Source organism: Panthera onca, chromosome B3 (genome assembly GCF_046562875.1).
Source record: "Panthera onca isolate mPanOnc1 chromosome B3, mPanOnc1 haplotype 2, whole genome shotgun sequence".
Lineage (NCBI taxonomy): Eukaryota > Metazoa > Chordata > Mammalia > Carnivora > Felidae > Panthera > Panthera onca.
In genome coordinates, this window is record NC_138344.1 from 68,315,424 (window position 1) to 68,335,686 (window position 20,263).

General features: G+C 42.5%; 1 protein-coding gene across 9 annotated transcripts in view; it reads right to left on the reverse strand.

The window, feature by feature from the left end:
• The window catches only part of FMN1 (formin 1), a 425,066-nt gene that overhangs the window by 280,749 nt on the left and 124,054 nt on the right, over positions 1-20,263 (reverse strand). For 5 of the 9 annotated variants that reach the window (XM_078448448.2, XM_078448449.2, XM_078448450.2 and 2 more), the window contains one exon: positions 7,880-7,997. The exons of 2 other annotated variants lie outside the window; for them this stretch is intronic. In XM_078448448.2, coding sequence (XP_078304574.2) covers positions 7,880-7,997 — 118 coding nt within the window. Of the gene's footprint in view, positions 1-7,879; positions 7,998-9,392; positions 11,152-20,263 lie in introns of those variants that run through there. 2 more of the 9 variants (XM_078448455.2, XM_078448456.2) reach the window with 1 other exon arrangement.

The following is a 20,263-nucleotide window of genomic DNA, read 5'->3' on the forward strand; positions in this document are numbered from 1 at the left end:
ACGTCTCGTTTCCCAGGACACCCTATTTCTACAGCCACAAAATGCAAGACTTTCCTGCTTTTTAGTCTGTACAGCTTCCAATTTCTGGGCTATCACCACAACTCCATGCAAGTGATGGTGACATGTGACAAAGGCCTATAAAATACATAATGAACAAATCTATTGCCTAGACTGTGAAAGAAGATACTTGGGATGATGTATCTAGATACAGGACACTAAAGGAAAATCTACTCATAGCTAATGCAGCTTGTAAGCTATGAATGGAGAAGTTTTTTAAAGTACAGTAGGCCAATAAAATATTCAAAGATATTTATAGCTCTCCCTTGCTGGTGAGGCACGGATATCTGATTCACCAGGAAGGGTAGCGAACAGCTCTATCCTTTATAACCAAGGGAACCCAAATTAGAAACAAACCAGAAGTTGGGCGGAGCTTTGTTGAGGAATGGGTTATTTCCCTATCTGAACCAACATACTCTGTAGAGGGATGTTCCTGAGCTGCTTTGAGGTTCTGAGTGGTGTAAGCCCCCAGAAATGCCACCCACACTGACAGCTTGCTCACTCGCAGGAACCATGACGCTGTGCTAGGTCCTCTTTTCTACAAAAGCCATGGTGCTCACTCTCTGCAGGGCCATCCACAGGCCATCACCCCCACCCCAGGTCTGAGCTGCAGCCAGTAGAGAAAAGAGCTCTTCCAGATGCACACTGGAAGAAAAACCAAGAAAGCAGAGTTCATTTTGTTTCACAAAACACGAGGGCTTTTCTTTGTATTTTCTCCTTCCGTGGGTAAAAAAAAAAAAAAAAAAAAAAAAAAAAAAAAAAAAAAGGTACTATTTGGGAAACTGGCAGGGACTTTAACCTACAATGCCATTTTTATGTAAAACTCACAAACATTAACTTAATTTCTTCTTGGGATGCTGAGGCACACACCATGATAATAGGTTTTTTTAAGTTTCTTGATAAGTAATTATATATTTCAGGCCATCCTTCATAACATAAAGTAGGAGAGGAGCAGGAAAGGAAGGCCAGCTCTGGCCTGAGCACCTGTATCAAAGGGGACAAGGAAGTGGGGGGCAAGTCCAGGGATGGTTGTGGGGGAGGGGCAGGAGAGGCTGAAATATATGCAAAATTCACTGCAGTGTCTTTTTCCATAGCTTTCTACCTTCATTAGATTTTTGAAGGAGGCTCAGAATATTTAGAATCACTAACCAGAGTAAAACAGAGGTAAGGTTCCCCTGATATCAGGCATCAGTCAGTCTAAAATGTGGCCTTCATTCAGTCTAGTCCTGGCCTCAGAGCTGGTGTGACTTAAGCCAGTAGATTCTTAGGAATGCATTTGACTTTTAGGAAAAACGAATCACAAGACACAAATTCATGTCATGGGTTTTTTTGTTTGTTTTGTTTTGTTTTTTTAAATACATGCCTCGGAATATATTTAGAAAAAATTCAGGCAATGGTTTTTTTACTGAGTCAAAAAAAAAAAAAATTTCAACAGCTTAAGATATGTTCCTGAATAAAAATCCTAAGCATTTTCAAGATCTCAATTCTCATTTGTACCTTCATATTAATTCATACATCAGTGCAATTACCAGCAAAAATCCCAAATGGATCCTTTTGAAACGAAGGTAAACTGAGATTTTCTGGAAGAATAAGCAAGCCAAAAGATTTTTTTTAATATTGAAAAAAAATTCCATAAAAACTTGAAAACAGAGCCTGAGATGTAGTTTAATGCTGAAATAATTAAGATACCCATATAAAATACAAACATAAGGACAACAGAAAGCCCCAAACAGTCCCAAATTTTGCATACAGTCACTACAGGAGCCTACTATAAAATTAGCAATTTAGGGGGGGAAAAGTGGTCTTAGATCTCTGCCTTAAGCTATGCACCAAAACGAATTTTTGAAGTAAAATAGAAAGAAAGAAGAAAGGAAAAGTTAGGGAAAATATCACTTAAAAAATTTGAAAATATTTATGATCTGAGTACGGAGAGGTTTTTTGTTGTTTAACTAGACTTCATGCCCAACACAAAGCCCTGCATAGGGCTTGAATTGACAACCCTGAGATCAAGACCTGAGCTGAGATTAACAGTCGGATGCTCAACTGAGTCACCCAGGTGCCCCAAAGAGAGGTCTTCAACCAAAAAAGAAAAGTTATACAATAAAATGAAAATAGATTTGATGATACACAAATACGTAAAATGCCCTCACACCAGACACAAGTAAAATTAAAAGCAAATGATAAAGACAGAAACTTGTTTTCACTGTTTCAGAAGTACTGTTTTCATATGAAATATAAGAAACTAGCTTGGCAATTAATATACATTGAAGACATTAAGGCATATACTCTTACATTTAACAATTATACCACAAGGAATGTATCTTAATTAAATGTTTACAAACAAAAATATTTACAGAACTGTTATTTCCATTTTTATGTAACTCAAAATACCTTGAAAAACCCTATCTCTATAAATATAATCATTGTTAAAATGCAGTCAATAAAAAAAATGCAGGCACACATTTTCAAGTGTGAAAGCAGACTATACAAGATGATCAAAAAGTTTTTAAGTATTCAATTCACATAGGCCCATCAGAATTCAAAACATTGGCAATGGTTTCTCTAGGAAACAGAATTAGAGACTTTTTTTTTTTTTTTTTGCTTTGTGATATTTCTGGTTCTTTCCAAAATGTATTATTTTATTTTGTAATACAGGGAAACATTTAACACTTAGAGAAGATTTTCCAAGATCAGTAAACAAAGTCTCCACACTAAGGCGAAGAAGGTATTTACAGAACAAGGCTCTGAATGATGGCCATTATATTTTCTATGAACTAATTAAAGCAGAAGACCTAATCTTCCCACAGTATTAAAAACAAAGCAAAACAAAAAAAACCAAACCAAAAAAAAAAAAAAAATCCAGGACTATTTCTTCATGCCATTGTATTAGAACCCTGTGTGGTCAAGTGTAACGGAGATAAATGTATGCCAATTCTCCATGCTGACTGAGGAGATTTACAAACTTCTCTAACCTGGAGCCTGCCAGGAATATAACTTTGCTGGGTAACTTGTCTTTGCTACCTCAAATCCACACGTCCCCCTTTGGTGCCCTACTCTGGGCCTCGTTGTCCTAAAGGAATGGTGTAAAATGGCTCCCAGTCCTCTGACCTGTCTTTGGCCATTGGGAGTGATGGTGGGAAACAAGACCAAGAACAAAGTCCAGCTATTTATTTCCCAGATCCTTCCCTGTCAAGTCACCATAGATTGGCTGCATCCCTCTGAGGGCCACAGCTCCTGTTGGGTAGCCCTCGCCACATCGCCACTCAGCCTCCCTCTGAAGTTCTGGATTTCCCCAGTGGCTCCTCTTACCCTTTGCCCCTTCAAGTCTAAGGCTTTAAAAGCTTCTCACTGTTAGTGGTGCCAGACACTGCTCCAGCTCTTCGTGCCTTTTTAAACACTGCCCACACCTTTGTGAAGACTTTCTAACAAACTCTGGATCAAATCATCCAGTTTGAGTTGGTCACCTAATGTTTTATTTGTTTGTTTTTATTTATTTGTTTTTTTAGAGAGATAGCACAAGCCAGGGAGGGACAGAGAAAGAGAAAGAGAGAGAAATAGAGAGAGAGAGAAAGAGAGAGAAAGAGAGAGAAAGAGAGAGAAAGAGAGAGAAAGAGAGAGAAAGAGAGAGAAAGAGAGAGAAAGAGAGAGAAAGAGAGAGAAAGAGAGAGAAAGAGAGAGAAAGAGAGAGAAAGAGAGAGAAAGAGAGAGAAAGAGAGAGAGAGAGAGGATTTTTTTTTTTTTTGAGTTTTTGTTTTTTAGAGAGATAGCACAAGCTGAGAAGGGGCAGAGAGAGAGAGAGAGAGAGAGAGAGAGAGAGAGAGAGAGAGAATCCCAAGCAGGCGCCACACTGTCAATGCAGAGCCCAATGCAAGGCTTGAACCCATGAAGCCGCCAGATTATGACCTGAGACAAAACCAACAATTGGACGCTTAACCGACTGAGCCACCCAGGTGCCCTGAATTGGTCACCTGATTCTTGACAGAACCCTAGTTAATACAGCAATATATGTAATTGCCCAAAAACAAAAAAAAAACAAAGAAACTTCACAAAGCAAAAAGAAAATAAAAGTGACCTAACATGATTTAGAACATTTTTTTCATATTTGAGAAAAAAAAACATTTAACCCTATGTTAACTCTATGATTCAACCATTCACAGTACCAAGATCCTTGTGTTTTCCAGGTTTTGTTTATTTTTTTTCTTTTTTTTTTTTTTCCAGGTTTTATTTAAGACTTTGGGCAAGTTACGGGGGCGTCTGGGTGGCTCAGTTGGTTAAGTGTCCAACTCGATCTCAGCTCGGGTCATGATCTCACAATTTGTGGGTTCAAGTCCCACATTGGGCTCTGGGCTGATGGTACAGAGCCTGCTTGGGATTCTGTTTCTCCTTCTCTCTGTCCATCCCCCGCTTGTGTTTTCTGTCTCTCTGTCTCTCTCTCTCTCAAAATAAACAAACATAAAAATATTTAAAAAAAAACACAACAAAAAACTGGGCAAGTTACTTACCCTTATATAACTTCAGCATGTACCAAACAGCATGTTAGAAGAGAAATAGCAGAGAGCACTGGTTGTCTATTTCTCATAGAAACAAATTGCTTTCGCCACATTACATATAAAGGTATACACTTTTAGGTTTCACAACACACCTTTTCACTTTGCTGTGATTGAGTCTTACTTTGCCTCAAGCTTCAAAAGCTAATCAAGTTTACCGCATCCAGATGTTTCTGGTCTTGCAGCACAGTCAAGTGGCACAGAATCAACGTGAGTTGATGAACCTCCTAAGGCTATGAGGAGCCCGCTGAAAGAGATTCCTCAAAAATAACAAAAACAAAACACAAAACCAAGATCATCCCACAAAGCTTGTTTCAACAGCAAACTCCTATACCCAAAGAAGGAAAGACCATTCTGAGAAGAACATGGGGTCTGTCAGTCAGACTGTCCCAATCCCAATTCCCAGGAATAGGGAGGGAAATGCTCTTTCCACTCCCAATAGGTGTGAGGCATCCCAAACACAAAGCAGGACTGCATAGACAATGAGGTAAGAGGGCACAGCACAGGAGATGGCAGAAAGCAATGTGCTCTTATTTGAGTAGAGCAATTCAGGCCCAATGAGTTAACACTGGGGCTGCTCACTGAGCAGAAGAGGTCAACTCCAGCACCTGCAACAAGTCTCCTGCACGATGGCTCTGATGGGTGCTGGTGATTCTCTTAGCTGGCACATCACCGAAGTTCCAAGAGCTCAAACACTGGCAGTGGAAGAGCCCCCGATGGTGGGCACAGTGTTACCAGGATGGCCCTGGAGGCTCCGATGGGCTTTAGCTGCCAAGGAAGGTAGTTGCAGTGTCACTAACTATAAATGATGCTGATGGCTCTGGGAGTGGCAGAGAGCCTCTTAGCAGTGGGCTCCAGCTACCCTCCTAGGACTAGAGAGCTCCAGAAGCCATAGTTTAAAGGGACAGATTCTCTGATACCAGCTTTCTTTTTATCCTTGAACAAAAGGTGAACTTATGGTAATTAGGTGATCTCTTAAGACCTTGATGGGGGGGCGGGGGGAAATCAATGAATGATAAACTCTGTATAAAGGAAAATCCAAGCAGTAGCAAGTCTGAAGGGTCTGAGGGCAGCACAAGGACAGTGTAGGACTCATGATGAAAAACACCATTTCTTTCCCAGCTCTGCCAAGGACCAGGCTTAAATGTTCACAGCACAGAATTCCAACAACACACTTGAAATAGGAATGCTAGAGTCTTATACACCTAAGGATAAATAAAGAGCACTGAAGACATAAAAGCATAAGACTTCAAACACCTTAAATATCCTGAATCTAATCTCACGGTTTCTGTGTCTCTGCAGAGTGGCAAATTTTGTAGGTTTCCCTCAAGGCAGGGAAACCAATGGCAACAACATAAAATGCTTTAAACAATACACCAAATGCTTACAAGGCTCCAGTTTTCTCAACAACAGTTTAAGAAAATCACAAGGAAAATGCTATAGCTTCCTCAAAATTAGCAATCAATGACAAGGCAACCCTACGCTAAGATCAAGTAATGGGGTAAAAAATAGGTAACTGCAGGCACTTTATCTTCTTTGACACCCACCGAAAGGACATCAGGAGAGTAAGGAGCACCTAGAAGCCTCTAAGAAAGTGCAGCACCAGACCTGGCAGCATGGGAAGAAAGTGCTGCCACCCGTGGGAACCGGCTGGGGACTTGGGAGGCCTTCTTCGGACAATACCCAGCCCTCTGGGTCACTGTGCTGTCACAGCTCATCCAGGAGCCCCACTATTAGGGTACTTCCCACCCCCATCTCATCCAAGACCTCAGGAAGCTGTGAGAATACATTTCATGACAAGCCAAGACTGGGAAAGCCACTGAGGAGGTCAACTACAGTGTTCCTCTGACTTTCCGGAAATGGACTGAGGAATCTCTGTAGAGGTATAAATGCCCCCAAATAGGACTTGAAGTGGATTAGAAAGCCATGTATGACATTTAGTTACTTCTCTACTCAGCAAATGCCCGTCATTATACAGAAGACTGCCCCAACACACCAACAGGGACAAGACTTGGATCACCAATATGAACTAGGAATCAGAACTCTCAGTGTTCTGGTTTTCCATGAAAGCAAACATTAGCACTTTTAATTGTTCAAACTGTGCCAGATCATGAGAAAGAACTTGGTAGGTGGTTCAATTATTGCAACCACCAACACTCCAATTCTGGAAAAAAATCAACTGCAGGCAAGAAGACTGGAACAGCTGTATATATTTTTTTCGCTGAGGCTATGACACTTTTCATTCTGTAAGTCAAGCACTACAGGAAAAAAAAAAATGCTATGAAGTAGTTGATGCCTTGCGAGAGCCACAAGTTTGCAATTGTGTAAGTGGAGGCTAAAAGCCATCAGATTGTAGAAGTGAAGATTCATCTGCCAACTTAAAATATATCTGTATTCTCAATCACTAAAGTAATTTAAGATACTGCAGAAAACCCACATATTACTAAACCACCCCAAATTTGATCCATTCATGTTTATCAGTGAATAGGAAGCAAAGCCTTTTTCCGTAAACAGACTGATCTTCATGTACACACATATCCGAAGACAACCAGCAAAATATGAACCTGAATAGATAATCTTCCAATATCAGGACGAAAACAAAGAGCTTTCATCCAAGATACATAAACACATATATTCAATCAAGATACGCCATCCTCTACTTTTTTTTTTTCCCCCTGTGAACCTTCCAGTTAGAGTAAAAATATCTAAATGCCCGTTCCATTTTAACATATTCAAGCAAAGCTCCTGGGAAGGTTTCCAGAGAGTTAGATTGCTTTAAAATTGGCCATGCATTAAATAAAGCTTTGTGTAACAAAAGTGAAAGAGTAACTGATACAGCCTCTGTACATTCACTCCACACAAGGTTCCTGTAGCTCAAAAGCATTCTCAAAGACAAACAACAAATCGGTTTGCAGCTCTGGAGAATCATACTCTGCCTCTTCCAGCAACCCCGCCAGCTCCCAACAGTATGAAGAATACCACCTGCTTCCTGAGGAATGTGTAATCTACCTGCTCGGTTAGCTCCCCAAAGGTTCTCCTACTTTACACACCTGGCCCCCCGTCATTCATTCCACTGCATTCACCTTTCATCTCTGAGAGATTCATTAATGATAACTGTGCAAAGGTTCCCTTTAACAGCACAACCCAAAAGAAAAGGCTTCAATCTTACATTTAACAGCGAAACAAAAACTCAAATTCTGGGAGTACTGAAGTAGCACTAAAAGCCACTGCAGCAAAGGATTCATTTCTGGGTACCTGGCTTCTTTTCCCATTACCTGCTTCGGTGTACTTCAATCCCACTTTTTCTTCTGTGTCTTTTGTCTTTGGGGGTGGCCAGACAGCTTGGAGTCTGCCGGGAGTCCTATCGTCCTGCTCAGTGGGGCTGTGGTCAGGCTGTGGAAAAGCGGGGAAAGAAAAAGTTAAATGAAATGTGGCCAATGCCATTTAATCCCTGAAAACATGCTAACTCTAACCCTAAAATCACTTTTAATGGCCTGTTGCACATTGCACTCATTCACTGTAATTGAAACTTCTCACTCCAGAATGACCCTTCTCCAGAAAGGTAAAGTGATCAGTTGGGAGGCTGTGGGGGGCAGGGGGCGGGGGGGGGGGGGGGGGGGGGGGGGACACACACACACACTCAAGACCATGTGTGATACAACAAATAATACATGATGTTTATCATACAACTATCTAAAAAGAAATCACAAACTTTGAACTGAAGACATAGATATAAATGTACTATAATCAGGTACATTTATAAGAATGTTAATAGATAAATCCCAAACAACTCAGCTGTAGGTCAAGATACACCTCTCTAAGCACAACACATTGCTGATTTCAATTTGTTTTCCTTTCCTTTTCTTTCAATAAATGAGATGGCCTTCATACTCAAGCCATTTTTATAGGGGTTGAGTTTTACAACTAGGAGAATGCTATATCGCGTTTAGTTCTTAACTACAGCCTAAGAATGTTTCCAAAGATTTTAAAAATTTTAACATCTTTACTGATCAAGTATATAAGAGGGGATGATAACTGTATGCTGAGTTGACACTAAAATTCTACTCACGGTTCTCGTGAACCTTTAGGATCTGTTAGACAGGTGTCTGCTAGTCTTCATGAATTACCTGAATTAATTTTCTTAATAGTAGCAGCCTTCACTAATTAGGTGCTTACCGGGTACTAACTTGACTTAATCTTCACAACTGCCCTGTAAGGTGAAGGCTATTCCGTTCATTACTCGGACGAGGGGATGGAGGTTCAGAGGGGACCAAGGTCACCCAGCCAAGAAATGGCAGAGTTAGAATTAAAACCGGGTCTCAATCTAAACCTAGTGATCAGGGTGCCTTGTAACCAACACGGGGACATTTTAATCCTAACACAAACACCTATGTCGCCAAATGGCAGACTTTCAAAGTTAAAATATAGTTTTTGCAGAGGTATAATTAGGTGGTGAGGAAATCCGGGCTGTTTCTCCCTCCTGCATCGCAGCCTCGTGCTGCCTAGTTTTTATAAGAACATCTATTAATGCTTAAGCTCAGAGTGACAGTTTCCCTTTCCTACCCACACATCTTTATGTATAGCCCTTTTATGACACTCCAGAAAAATATAAGGAAGACAGAAAACGCCAGTTTCACTCCTTACCCCTTACAAGGATGATTTGATCTTAATCCTCTTCACCTAGAAGAGACTAACAATAGGTAGTTGGGACTCGCTTTTGAGAGGAAACCTGAAAACTACAGGTTTCACTGCATCTTAGGACAAAACACAAAACCCAATTCTACATACGCTTTTGGAATCAGAGGGGCCATCCCCTGGCCTTGACCTGGATCGCTCAAACACAGCTCTCAGGGACTCCTTCTCATGCTTCATCTTGCGCTTGAGAGCTTCCAACTCCGAGGTGTCAGCTGTGGTCCCCTTTTTGGGGGGACGAACGAATATGGCTTTAAAGGCCTCGAGGGCGGTCTCTGGAGGCTTTGGCTTGACCTCTCCACCCTGAGTTTGGGCTCCGCTGGGGCCGCTCTGGCTCTCCTGGGCAGCACCGCAGCCCATCTCTTCCTTTCTGGGCTGTTCAGGGTCTCCTGCCCTCACTTCTGCTTTGGGCATGTCAAGGATGAACAGCTGAGAGAGCTGCTCCAGGAGAGTGGGAGTGGCCTTTGGGTCAGCTGTCTTCTCCCCAGTCTTCACCGTCTGCGGCCCTGCCTGCGCTAAGGACTTCTGAACAGGTTGCGTCAATTTGAGCAAGGCCAGGTCTCCATCCTTTGGTTTAATTTCCGTGATGGTCTTCCCTCCCTCGCCAGTAGCCCCTTTCTTCAACACACGAAGTCCACTAAAAAAGGCTGGAAGCTGGAATGCCTTCTCCCCAGGGACTTCTTTTTTTGACGCGGCATTCTCGGCAACACCAACAATCAAGGTCTGGTCTGTTACTGCGGGTGGATCTTGGGAACTTTCTTCTCCAGCTTGCCCTTGGACGGGGCTGTGCTCTGTCTGAAGACCACCATCACCAGGTTCGGGTTTGCTACTTATCTCGGATGGGGTCCTCTGAGGACCTTCTGCACAGCACTCTGCATCATCCCTTTCCCCAGTGATACTATTTTCCCCACAATCACGTGGCTTTTCTTTGGGCTCCTGAGATGGCTCAGCTACAACACTGGGAGACTGTGGGCGACTGGTGTTGCTTCCCTCTTCTGGCTGCTGGCCACCATCATCAGAGTCAGAATCACTGGTGGTGTTCACAAGAGTCCCACGAACCAAAATGACATCGTCTCTGTTCACGCTCAGAGTACTGAGCGGAAGAGGCTCTTGACCCAGGAGAGAAATCCCTGCGTCTGCTATGATGCTCTGATTTCCCTCAGACTCTGTCTCCGCCCCTGCAGTCTTGCCATCATTTCCCAGGTCAGGTAGAACCTGGGCCGCTGCCTCCTGTGGATGGGAGCCATGGCTGGGATCATCCAGCTGAGGCATTGGATCCAGGACCAAACTGTGGAACGCCTTCAGGACTGCATCTTCCTCTTCAGGCTTCACAGATTCGAGCTTACTTGTAAACCCAAACAGAGTCTTCATGGAGAACTTGCTCAGGATCGACTGAGCCACTTCAAGTCTGGCTTCAGGTTTTTCTGGCTCTGAGACCTCATCACTGCCATTCAGAGAGTCTCCGACGCCCTCCATGTCTCTGCAATGCCCCCGGTGCAAGTTCTGGCTTTTGTCACTTTCCCTACTGTCTCAGTTTATCCACACCATGGGCTCTGAACTTCCAGGACAGAGAGAGCAACAGGACCCGGCAGCCGGACTCCGCCCCAAAGCAAGCACACTTGGTCTCTTTCAGGTCACTGGCTGTGTCCTCCTTCCGGTGTGAGCCAGGATGGTGCGCCCAGGGCCAGCTGTAAGAAGTCCGAAGAGCTTAATGCCCAGACGCAGCCTCGGCTGCGCACCTTACTATACACGGACTGGGGAGGCTGCTCTGCTGGGACTTCCGTATTTATTCCCGTGGACAAAAGGGGTTTTGTCGTAGGGAAAGTCAGTCTGCCCCGGTCATCCCGGCCCAGGACTTCACTGCGAGCTCCGCCCCAGTGCCTGCCTGCAGTTCTCCCGATAGCTTTCAACTTCCTCATTGGTGAGCAAGGGAGGCTCCCGAATGTGCTGAGCTGGCCAGCAGATCCTGACAGCCCTCAACCCGCCCCCCCCTCAACCCCCCCGCATCAGCCCAAGAAATTCAAAAGTGAATCAGCAGAAAAATGATGAAACGTTTCCTTTTTGCCCTTTAAATTTTGGTCAGAAGCCTGTGCACCATCCAGGCCAAAAAACCTAGCAGCACACACAGATCAACAGCCACTTACAAAGCCCAGAGCAAAGAAATAAAAGTAGGGAAACAGATGATCTCAAAATGCCAAGAACTCTCTCAAAAGCAGTTGATTTACAGCTCTCAAAGCTGTCTTTTTTTTTTTTTTTTTTTTTTAATGCTTTCTTCCGCTTCCCTGCAGGTTTCATCTGGAATGCAGATTTTAGCTGGTGGGGTCTGGGGGTGGGGAACCAACACAACTGGTTTCAGATTACTGCTGTTTTAGCTCTGCCCCGGTGTCTCACTGTTCCACAAACAGGTACTTAGGCAAGCACGCCCACCACGCCCAGTGGCCACCAGCCTTAGGCGGGCAGAGTAAACAGCCCCAGCCCTAGCAGGAATGATTACCCTCCACACGCTCTGTGCCAACCCCAGGCTTCTGCTCAGCAGCTCTGACTTCCTGGTTTCCTTAGGAATCCTGATGGCCGAAGGGCACCCCGCTCTGCTTCAGTGATCCAACCAACTAAGTGAAACCTGGCATGATACAAGGTAACACACAACCTGCCTTGTTAGGCAAAGCTATTTATCAAAGGTCCCCAAGGAGCCACATTCCCACAAAGGGCAAAACATCTGAAAGGTCTCTGTCAGTCAGGTTTCTATCACAGACCCAATTTGCCTTAAACAAGAAGGGCAGACAAAATCACCACCAACCATCAGAGCAAGGTAGTTTCCAACACTCTGATCATATGCTGGGAACTTGGCAACGAAGGACGTGGAAAAATTGCCGCTCTGTTTCCTAGCTGCATGGCTGCCTCTTGGGACAGCTTCCTGTCATACCTGAAGGTCTCAGTGTTTTTCAAATCTGGTCCAGTCAGCAGGCATTTACTAAGCACCTGGGATGGACAAGTTACTGTACTGGATCATGGCAGTCAAACTGGCTTAGGAGTAATCACCGGCCCTCTGAGCAAAGCTGCAAGAAGATTGAGCCCAAGTGTGAAACACCAACAGCAATTTATTCTGCAAAATAGAAGCTGGAGCCACAAGCTTCTTGTGCAAAACGGCAGTCTTACTTGATGTGCACCAGGGAACAGCCGTGAATGTCACTCTGATGACTTGAATCATGTTCCCCAATAAGTATTAACACTGAAAAATTTTGACTGCAATACATTTCTAGCAGTGTGTTCAAAAGGAACCCTCACACAAAAAGGGTACGTATTATAATATCCCACCAATCCCTATGGAAAAGTTAAGACAGCACTTCCTGGCCCCTGGTTTGACCTGGTGTCTAAATGGAGACTTTCCCACTCACTCCTGATGCTAGTATGTATGGGATTATCAAAAGGCCGCCATAACACACAGAAAGCTTCATAGGCACCATTCAAGTCTTAGAACAGTTTCCTGTCCAGAGGAAATGCCCTTTGATAAAAATCAGACTTCTGCTTCTGCAAGAATGAGGAGAAAAGGAATCACCACATCAAATCATAAGATCAGTCTTATGTTCTTAACAACATATAGACCGTCCAACACTGATGTGTGGGGAAGAGACGTGACACCTATTTGGTGTCGACCTTTTTTTTTTTTAATTTTTTTTTAATTTTTTTTTTTTTTAACTTTTGAGACAGAGAGAGACAGAGCATGAACAGGGGAGGGGCAGAGAGAGAGGGAGACACGGAATCTGAAACAGGCTCCAGGCTCTGAGCTGTCAGCACAGAGCCTGACTCGGGGCTCGAACTCACAGACCGTGAGATCATGACCTGAGCCGAAGTCGGATGCTTAACCGACTGAGCCACCCAGGCGCCCCTTTTAATTTTTTTTAAAACGTTTTATTTATCTTTGAGACAGGGAGAGACAGAGCATGAACAGGGAAGGGTCAGAGAGAGGGAGACACAGAATCTGAAACAGGCCTCAGGCTCTGAGCTGTCAGCACAGAGCCCGACGCAGGGCTGGAACTCACGGACCGTGAGATCATGACCTGAGCTGAAGTCGGCCGCTTTACCGACTGAGCCACCCAGGTGCCCTGGTGTCGACCTTTTTAACTGGAGGCTCTATTTTTCTCAGACCTAACTATCAGTTTCGAGAGTAAGTTTCTGAGCACTCCCAGCACATCTGGGCGAAATGGGACATAAAGTGTCCCCCAAAGGTTGTTGGCCTTTTTATACAACAGTATGGAGCAGAATTAAGATTTTCAGCATTCTCTCAATACCCACGGATGCCAATACAATTTCATGGAAGTTGTGGCAAGTCTTGAGTCCTAGGAAATGATTTGATCCCAGTCCCTGGGTTAGAGGTAAGTAAGGTATTAGGTTTATTTTAAAAATTAAGTAACCATGGGAACGCCTGGCTGGCTCAGTCGGAAAAGTGTGCAACTCGATCTTGGGGTCATGAGTTTGAGCCCCATGTTGGGTGTAGGGATTAGTTAAATAAATAAAACTTAAAAAAAAAAAAAAACAAAAAACTGTTAAGCAACCATGGCCAAGAGAACAATCCAGAAATTAAACTACTAGTCTCTCACTAGGACACAAAGTGTATTTTATCCTCTGAGATGACACAGAAGATGAACTTCACAAAACAATGTGAGAATGATCATTGTTTCCCCTTGTAACTTAGGGGAAAATCTAGAGTGGCTGATTAGAAAAAATAAAAATCAAGCAAAAAAGCCTAGCTGGCTTGTGTACTAGTCACAGACAAAACACAGAACCCCCTGGAGTCAAACACATTAAAAAGCTTTCCCCATACAACCCTCCTTCATTTATGAAGCATAACTCTGTTACAAAGATGTATTTATCCAACAATTATTAAGCACCAACTACATACCAGGCTCCAGGGATATAAGGATGAAGAAAACCCCAGCCCTCCACTTTCATGACACATGAAGGTAAATAGGTGAGACTCAGTTTGAATAGCAACCAGTGGACCTAAGACAATTCTTTTTTTATGTTGATCTATGTTTGAGAGAAAGAGAGCACAAGCAGGGAAGGGGCAGAGAAGGAGACACAGAATCTGAAGCAGGCTCCAGGCTCTGAGCTGTCAGCACAGAGCCCAACACGGGGCTCAAACTCACGGGCTGTGAGATCATGACCTGAGCTGAAGTTGGATGCTTAACCGACTGAGCCACCCAGGTGCCCCTGGACCTAAAACAATTCTAAGTGAAAGCAAGCAGTTACCATCTAAATAATAAAGAGAAGTAAGAGAGAGCAGCATGGTATTTCAAATAGATGTTTGAATATTGACTCTCAGACCATTAGAAAGGTGACTATTGCTGGTGATTTAAGAAATCAAAAAAATGTTTGACCATAATGTTCCAATAAGAAGCCTGCAAAATTTTTAAATCGTTTTATTTTCATCATGATAAATACATTTTTTAATCCTCACACCCAACTTCCCTCTGGTAACCGTCAGTTTGTTCTCTATAGTTAAGAGTCTATTTCTTGGCTTGTCTCTCTTGCTTTCCTTTACTCATTTGTTTTGTTTCTTAAATTCCACATGGTGAAACTATATGGTATTTGTCTTTCTCTGACTGAATTATTTCACTTAGCATAATACACTCTAGCTCTTTATCCATTCATCTACTGATGGACCCCTTGGGCTGCTTCCATATCTTGGCTATTGTAAATAATGCTGCAATAAACACATGGGTGCATGTATCCCTTTGAGTTAGTGTTTTTGTATTTTGGGGGAAAACACCCAGTAGAGCAGTTTCTGGATCATAGAGTAGTTCTATTTTTAACTTTTTGAGGAACCTCCATACTATTTTCCAGAGTGGCTGCACCAGTTTGCATTCCCACCAGTAGTGCAAGAGGGTTTTTCTCCACATCATCGCTAACATTTTTTCTTGTGTTGTTGATTCTACCTATAATGAAAAAGGTGTGAGCTGTTATCTCATTGTACTTTTGATTTGCATTTCCCTGAAGATGAGTGATGTTGAGCATTTTTTCATTGTCTGTTGGTAATCTGGATGTCTTCTTTGGAGAAATGTTTGTTCAGGTCTTCTGCCCATTTTTAATTGGATTATTTGTTTTTGAGCATTGAGTTGTATCAGCTCTTTATGTATTTTGGATACCAAACCTTTATCAGATAGGTCATTTGCAAATATCTTCTCCCATTCAGTAGATTGTCTTTTAATGTTGTTGTTGTTTCCATCACTGTGCAGAAGCTTTTTATTTTGACATAGTCCCAATAGTTTATTTTTGCTTATATTTCCTTTGCCTCAGGAGACCTATCTAGAAAAATGTTGCTACGGCCAATGTCAGAGACATTACTGCCTGTGCTCTGTTCTAGGATTTTTAAGAAGCCTGCAAATTGGTTGATTGGTCTTGAAAAATGAGTCTATTTAATGCTTTAACATTTTCAGGAGGAAAAATAATCACTTCTCTCCAACATCATTTATCTCAGTGTCTTATTCTGTGATGAATACTTATTGAATACCTACTACACAAAACCGGTAGAAGCCAAGACTTTCTCCTGAATCTCTTTTGTTCTGTAGGGGCCAAGGGCAGGCCACCCCAAGGTGGGCCACTTTGGCATGAAGATTATTTTGTGTTGAAGGCAACGGAGATCCTGCAGGCTCAGAAAAAACTTTTTGCCCTTCTCTTCACTACATAGGAAAATCTAAACTGAGGGTTCTTCCCAGTATAATGGCTATTACCAGAGATAAATTTTATCTGAGTGACCCATCTGTATGGCAAGATAAACCTCTAGATTCCAAACATCTGCTCGTGTTGTCCTGTGAATAGCCTTCCTTCTCTTTGAAGTCCCAGACCTCCACCCAGTTTAGGATGACATACATACCTCATTTTGCCTGTCTTTGGAATTTACATGTCTGTGTGGATTCCCTGTATTTACAAAATGAAATCTGATTTTCTCCTGTTCATCTGTCTCATGTCCATTTGATTCTTAGTCTAGCTAAAAGGGGACAGGAAACTCATGCTCCTTGACAGTTTTAACCTTAAGGCCCTTAAGCCTTCTAACAGCTATACCTGTGCAAAAGGTCAGATAAAATGATTCACCTTAGACAACCGAGTTAAAACAGTTAGCACTTGACCCATGTGATGTTCTTTGTAACTATTTGTTAAAAACAATTGGTACCCAGCTACTTTAAAAGTCAACATATATTTGTGTGAACAATTTACTACTAGTGAATTGTCCATGTTTCTCCCTTCTCACCATCCTCTCAGACTGAGGCTGAAGGCAACTGTACCTCAGGTAATAAGAACATCAGTCCCACAGACACCTGGTGAGATAAGCCTAAAAGGGTGGTTGCAACAAAAAGGCACATCACCTGAGACCAGTCAGTAGAACCAACCTTCTTGGCTCTCATAAGGTTAGAGGAATCAGCATTAAAAAGCATTTTTTAAGTCAATTTGCAGAAATTGGACGTTGCTTAAAAGAAAAACTTCCTAAAGTCCTCCCACCCTCTACTCTTTGGAATCCCCCACCCAATCATTCAGTTTAGATAACTCCCTCCCACATTCTCATAAAACCCCAGAAAGGCAAGGGAAAAGTAGAGCAAATGAGGTCAGTTTCACAGCATCAGGCCACATGATTCTCCTGTTTCTCTTATCCAATTTATTACAAGTTCTGGGCCTGTTTTTAATGACTAATTGCTTCTAGCTTCTAAAGTGGTTCAACTAGGTTCATGTGACAATTGCTGGAGAAAAGTAGAAGGGAGTTAAAATTACTAAAGGTAAGTAAGGGTAGAGAAACTATTTCTGTAGAAGACAAGTTTATACCAGTGGACTGGGGAAAGGAAGGCAGGCAGTGGTGGATAAAGATGTGAGTGGGGTAATGAGTAGAGATGGGTTTTTTGGTGCAGGAAGGGTGTTTTAACTTACTCAACGAAGTCTGATACAAACAGTGAGATCTGAGGAAATTATGACATCACAAGCACTCAAAAAAGCCACTTGTCAAACTAATGACATCCCGTGAAAGGAGCTGAGGATTATGAAAGAATGTGGGTAGAATCAAATTGCTGGGAAGCTGAACGGGACTTCAGAAATACTAGAAATCAACTCGTTCCACATTCTTGTGTTAAAGAAGAAGCCATTTGAAATCAAGAGAAGCTAAATAACTGGCACCAGTTCACACTGCTCACATGAGCAACAAGAGAGGAAACGAGGTGGCCTGACTCCTGTTCACCTCCGGTCTTCCTACTGCCCTGGCCCATGAGCTTACCTTCCTCCGGAACAGCATCCTCCTTATGCTCACTTTCCACATCTTGGAAATGGAGTCACGAGACCAAGTACAAGACCAAGCCAGAGACCTCTTTAGGCTTCTCTTTCTATTGCAGCTTCATAGCATCCTCCCCGACTTCATGGTGTGCCTTCCCTCTCCCCACTAACACGAAACTTATAACAGCCCCTCTGGGTCAGCCCACAAGAGGCCCGCAGCAGTTTTTACTAATTGTTTAAAAACCAAAAAGCAATAGGCTGCACCTGCCCTATTGCGAGGGCCGGTCTCAGTGATTAAGGCCTTCTTCCACTGAGCAGTCTTAGTGTAAAATGTTTCTAAGACTGGTTCCACTGAGCAGTACCAAATCTCCAGGGGAAAATGAGTTGAAGGTCAGTAACAAACTAGAAAACTCTGAAAGTCAGAAAGAGAGACTGGGGCATACTTGTCAGGATGGAAGCAAATGAGAGAGCAGTGTGGATGTGATCTTTCAATGACCAGGAACCAGGGCAGGGTGCACAGTTAAGATCCTGGCCTTGGGCCCTGGGCTTACCTCCTACTCTTCTCCTTCAAGAAGCTTGACCTTGGGCAAGCAACCTATGCCTCAGCTTCCTCACCAGCATACTGGCAATAAGAAAAGTACCTACTTCATGGGTTATTAGGAGCATTAAGTGAACTAATAAGTTTGACACTCTCATCAATGCCTGGCACATAGTAGGTACCACATAGGTATGATATATTTTCATAGCAAAGTAACAACTGTTTTAGGGCCATCAACCTGCATCGAACAGATTTTTTTAGCCTTGCCAATATGAAACAAGTATTTACTGATGAACTGACAGCCCACGCAGGAAGCTGCCCCACCCAATTCCCTCCTAAATATGCACTTGGGCAGAGGGGCCCTTTGGTCTGAACAGGATCCTTTGTTATAGAAAGGCCTACTAAATACAACACCCACCCATGCCACATCTGTGCCAAGAGTGAATAGAGCATCAAAGAAAATTCTTTCAAGGGGTTCCTTGGAATGTTTTAGGGCCAATACGCTCTGGATTGTTTTTCCCATCTGTATTACCTGAAGGGAGTAAATTACCTTAAAATTCTCCCAGGTGGCCACTGTAGGAGACAAAGTTCATCATGCTCTTTAATCCTTTTCCTGTGCTCCAAGATGATTGTTAAACCAACTCAATCATTTCAGAAAAATAAATAAATAAACAAACAAAAACACACGAATTTGGATTTTCTCAAGAAAATCCTTTTCTCAAGAGTCTATTGATAACACCTGTTGCTGAAACCCAAAAGTGTGATCCCTAAGCACTGTGACCTCAGCCCACTTGGGGGAAGGGCTGCTCCCAGACAGTGGCTGGCCTGGGAAAGTACGCAGGTCAACTCCAGCAGGGCACTAACCATTTTCTTCTTTTGCTTGTATGCCAAGTCATTAGACTCCAAAGGCGTTACTTCATTTAAAATTTCCTTTCTCTTACAAATACCAAATCAAGGCTGAAGTAGTTATTACATTAAATGGGTAGGATCTTACTATCAAATATTTCTAAGACTGATTCCACCAAACAGTACTAAAGGTTCTCTGGAAATGGATTCAATGTCCATGATAAAATAAAATAATGTAAGAGGGAAAAGGAAAGGCCAAGATTTACCCATGAAGCTGGAGGGGAGGGGAGAGAAGGAGTATTCTTTAAGGTACACAATTTCTTGGGACATGTTTGTGAAGGTTTTGAGCTTTTCCAAAATCAATAATATTTATGCTCCACATGGACAATCACTTCAGAAGGCATGGAGTCCATAAAGAAAGCATTTCATTGTGGCTAAAGTCGCTCTTGACAACACTTTTAGGTGAAGATCTGGAATCTAATAAACCAGAGGTAACCTATTCCTGCCTATACTCTCCTTCTTCCCCAATAGTAAAACTACATAGCCATTGGCTATGCCATAACTGTGTATCTTTGCCTTTTCCTTACATTTTTTTTTAGGTAAAAGTTATCAAGTTATCTTGAGAATATTAGTTCAAACACCAAAGATCCAGGTATTATTTCTAAATAATTTTATATTTAAATGAGGCAACAGAAAAAATTAGGGCAGGTATGGATTTACCTAAAACAAAATGAAGGTGGATGAAAAGAGCATGCATGACAGAAGAAGGGGAAGAGAACAAGCATTTTTTAGGAGGTCTATATTGTCCCGAGTGGGCACCTTTATGCAAGGTTTCTCGTGCCTTCCTTAACCCTACTATATAGCTCCATGAAAAGTATCATTAACCCCATTTTATAGATGAATGCTGTCCTGTGCAAATTTCTGCAGTGATGGAAATGATCTCTATCTGTGTGTCCAAAACAGTAGATACTAGCTACAGGTAGCCTCTGAGCACTTAAAATGTGTCTAGTGTGACTGAGAAACTAAATTTTAAATTTTATTTAACTTTAATTAATTGCCACCTATAGCTAGTGACTGCTGTACTGGACACTGCTATAGCTGTTAATACTGAGGTTCAGAGAAATTAGGTCAATCCTAAGATTACACAACCAATGAGTGGCAAAGCCAGAATTTGAACTGGATCAATCTGATTCTTAATGTTCATTCTTTTCATTACCATAAAGCCAAACTATAGTATTTGTAATAGTTCTCCTTCAAATGGAAAAGCCAGAATGGAGGCAAAATAGATCACCTCATTACCAGAACCAACTGGCTACTGAAGCTAGAAAGA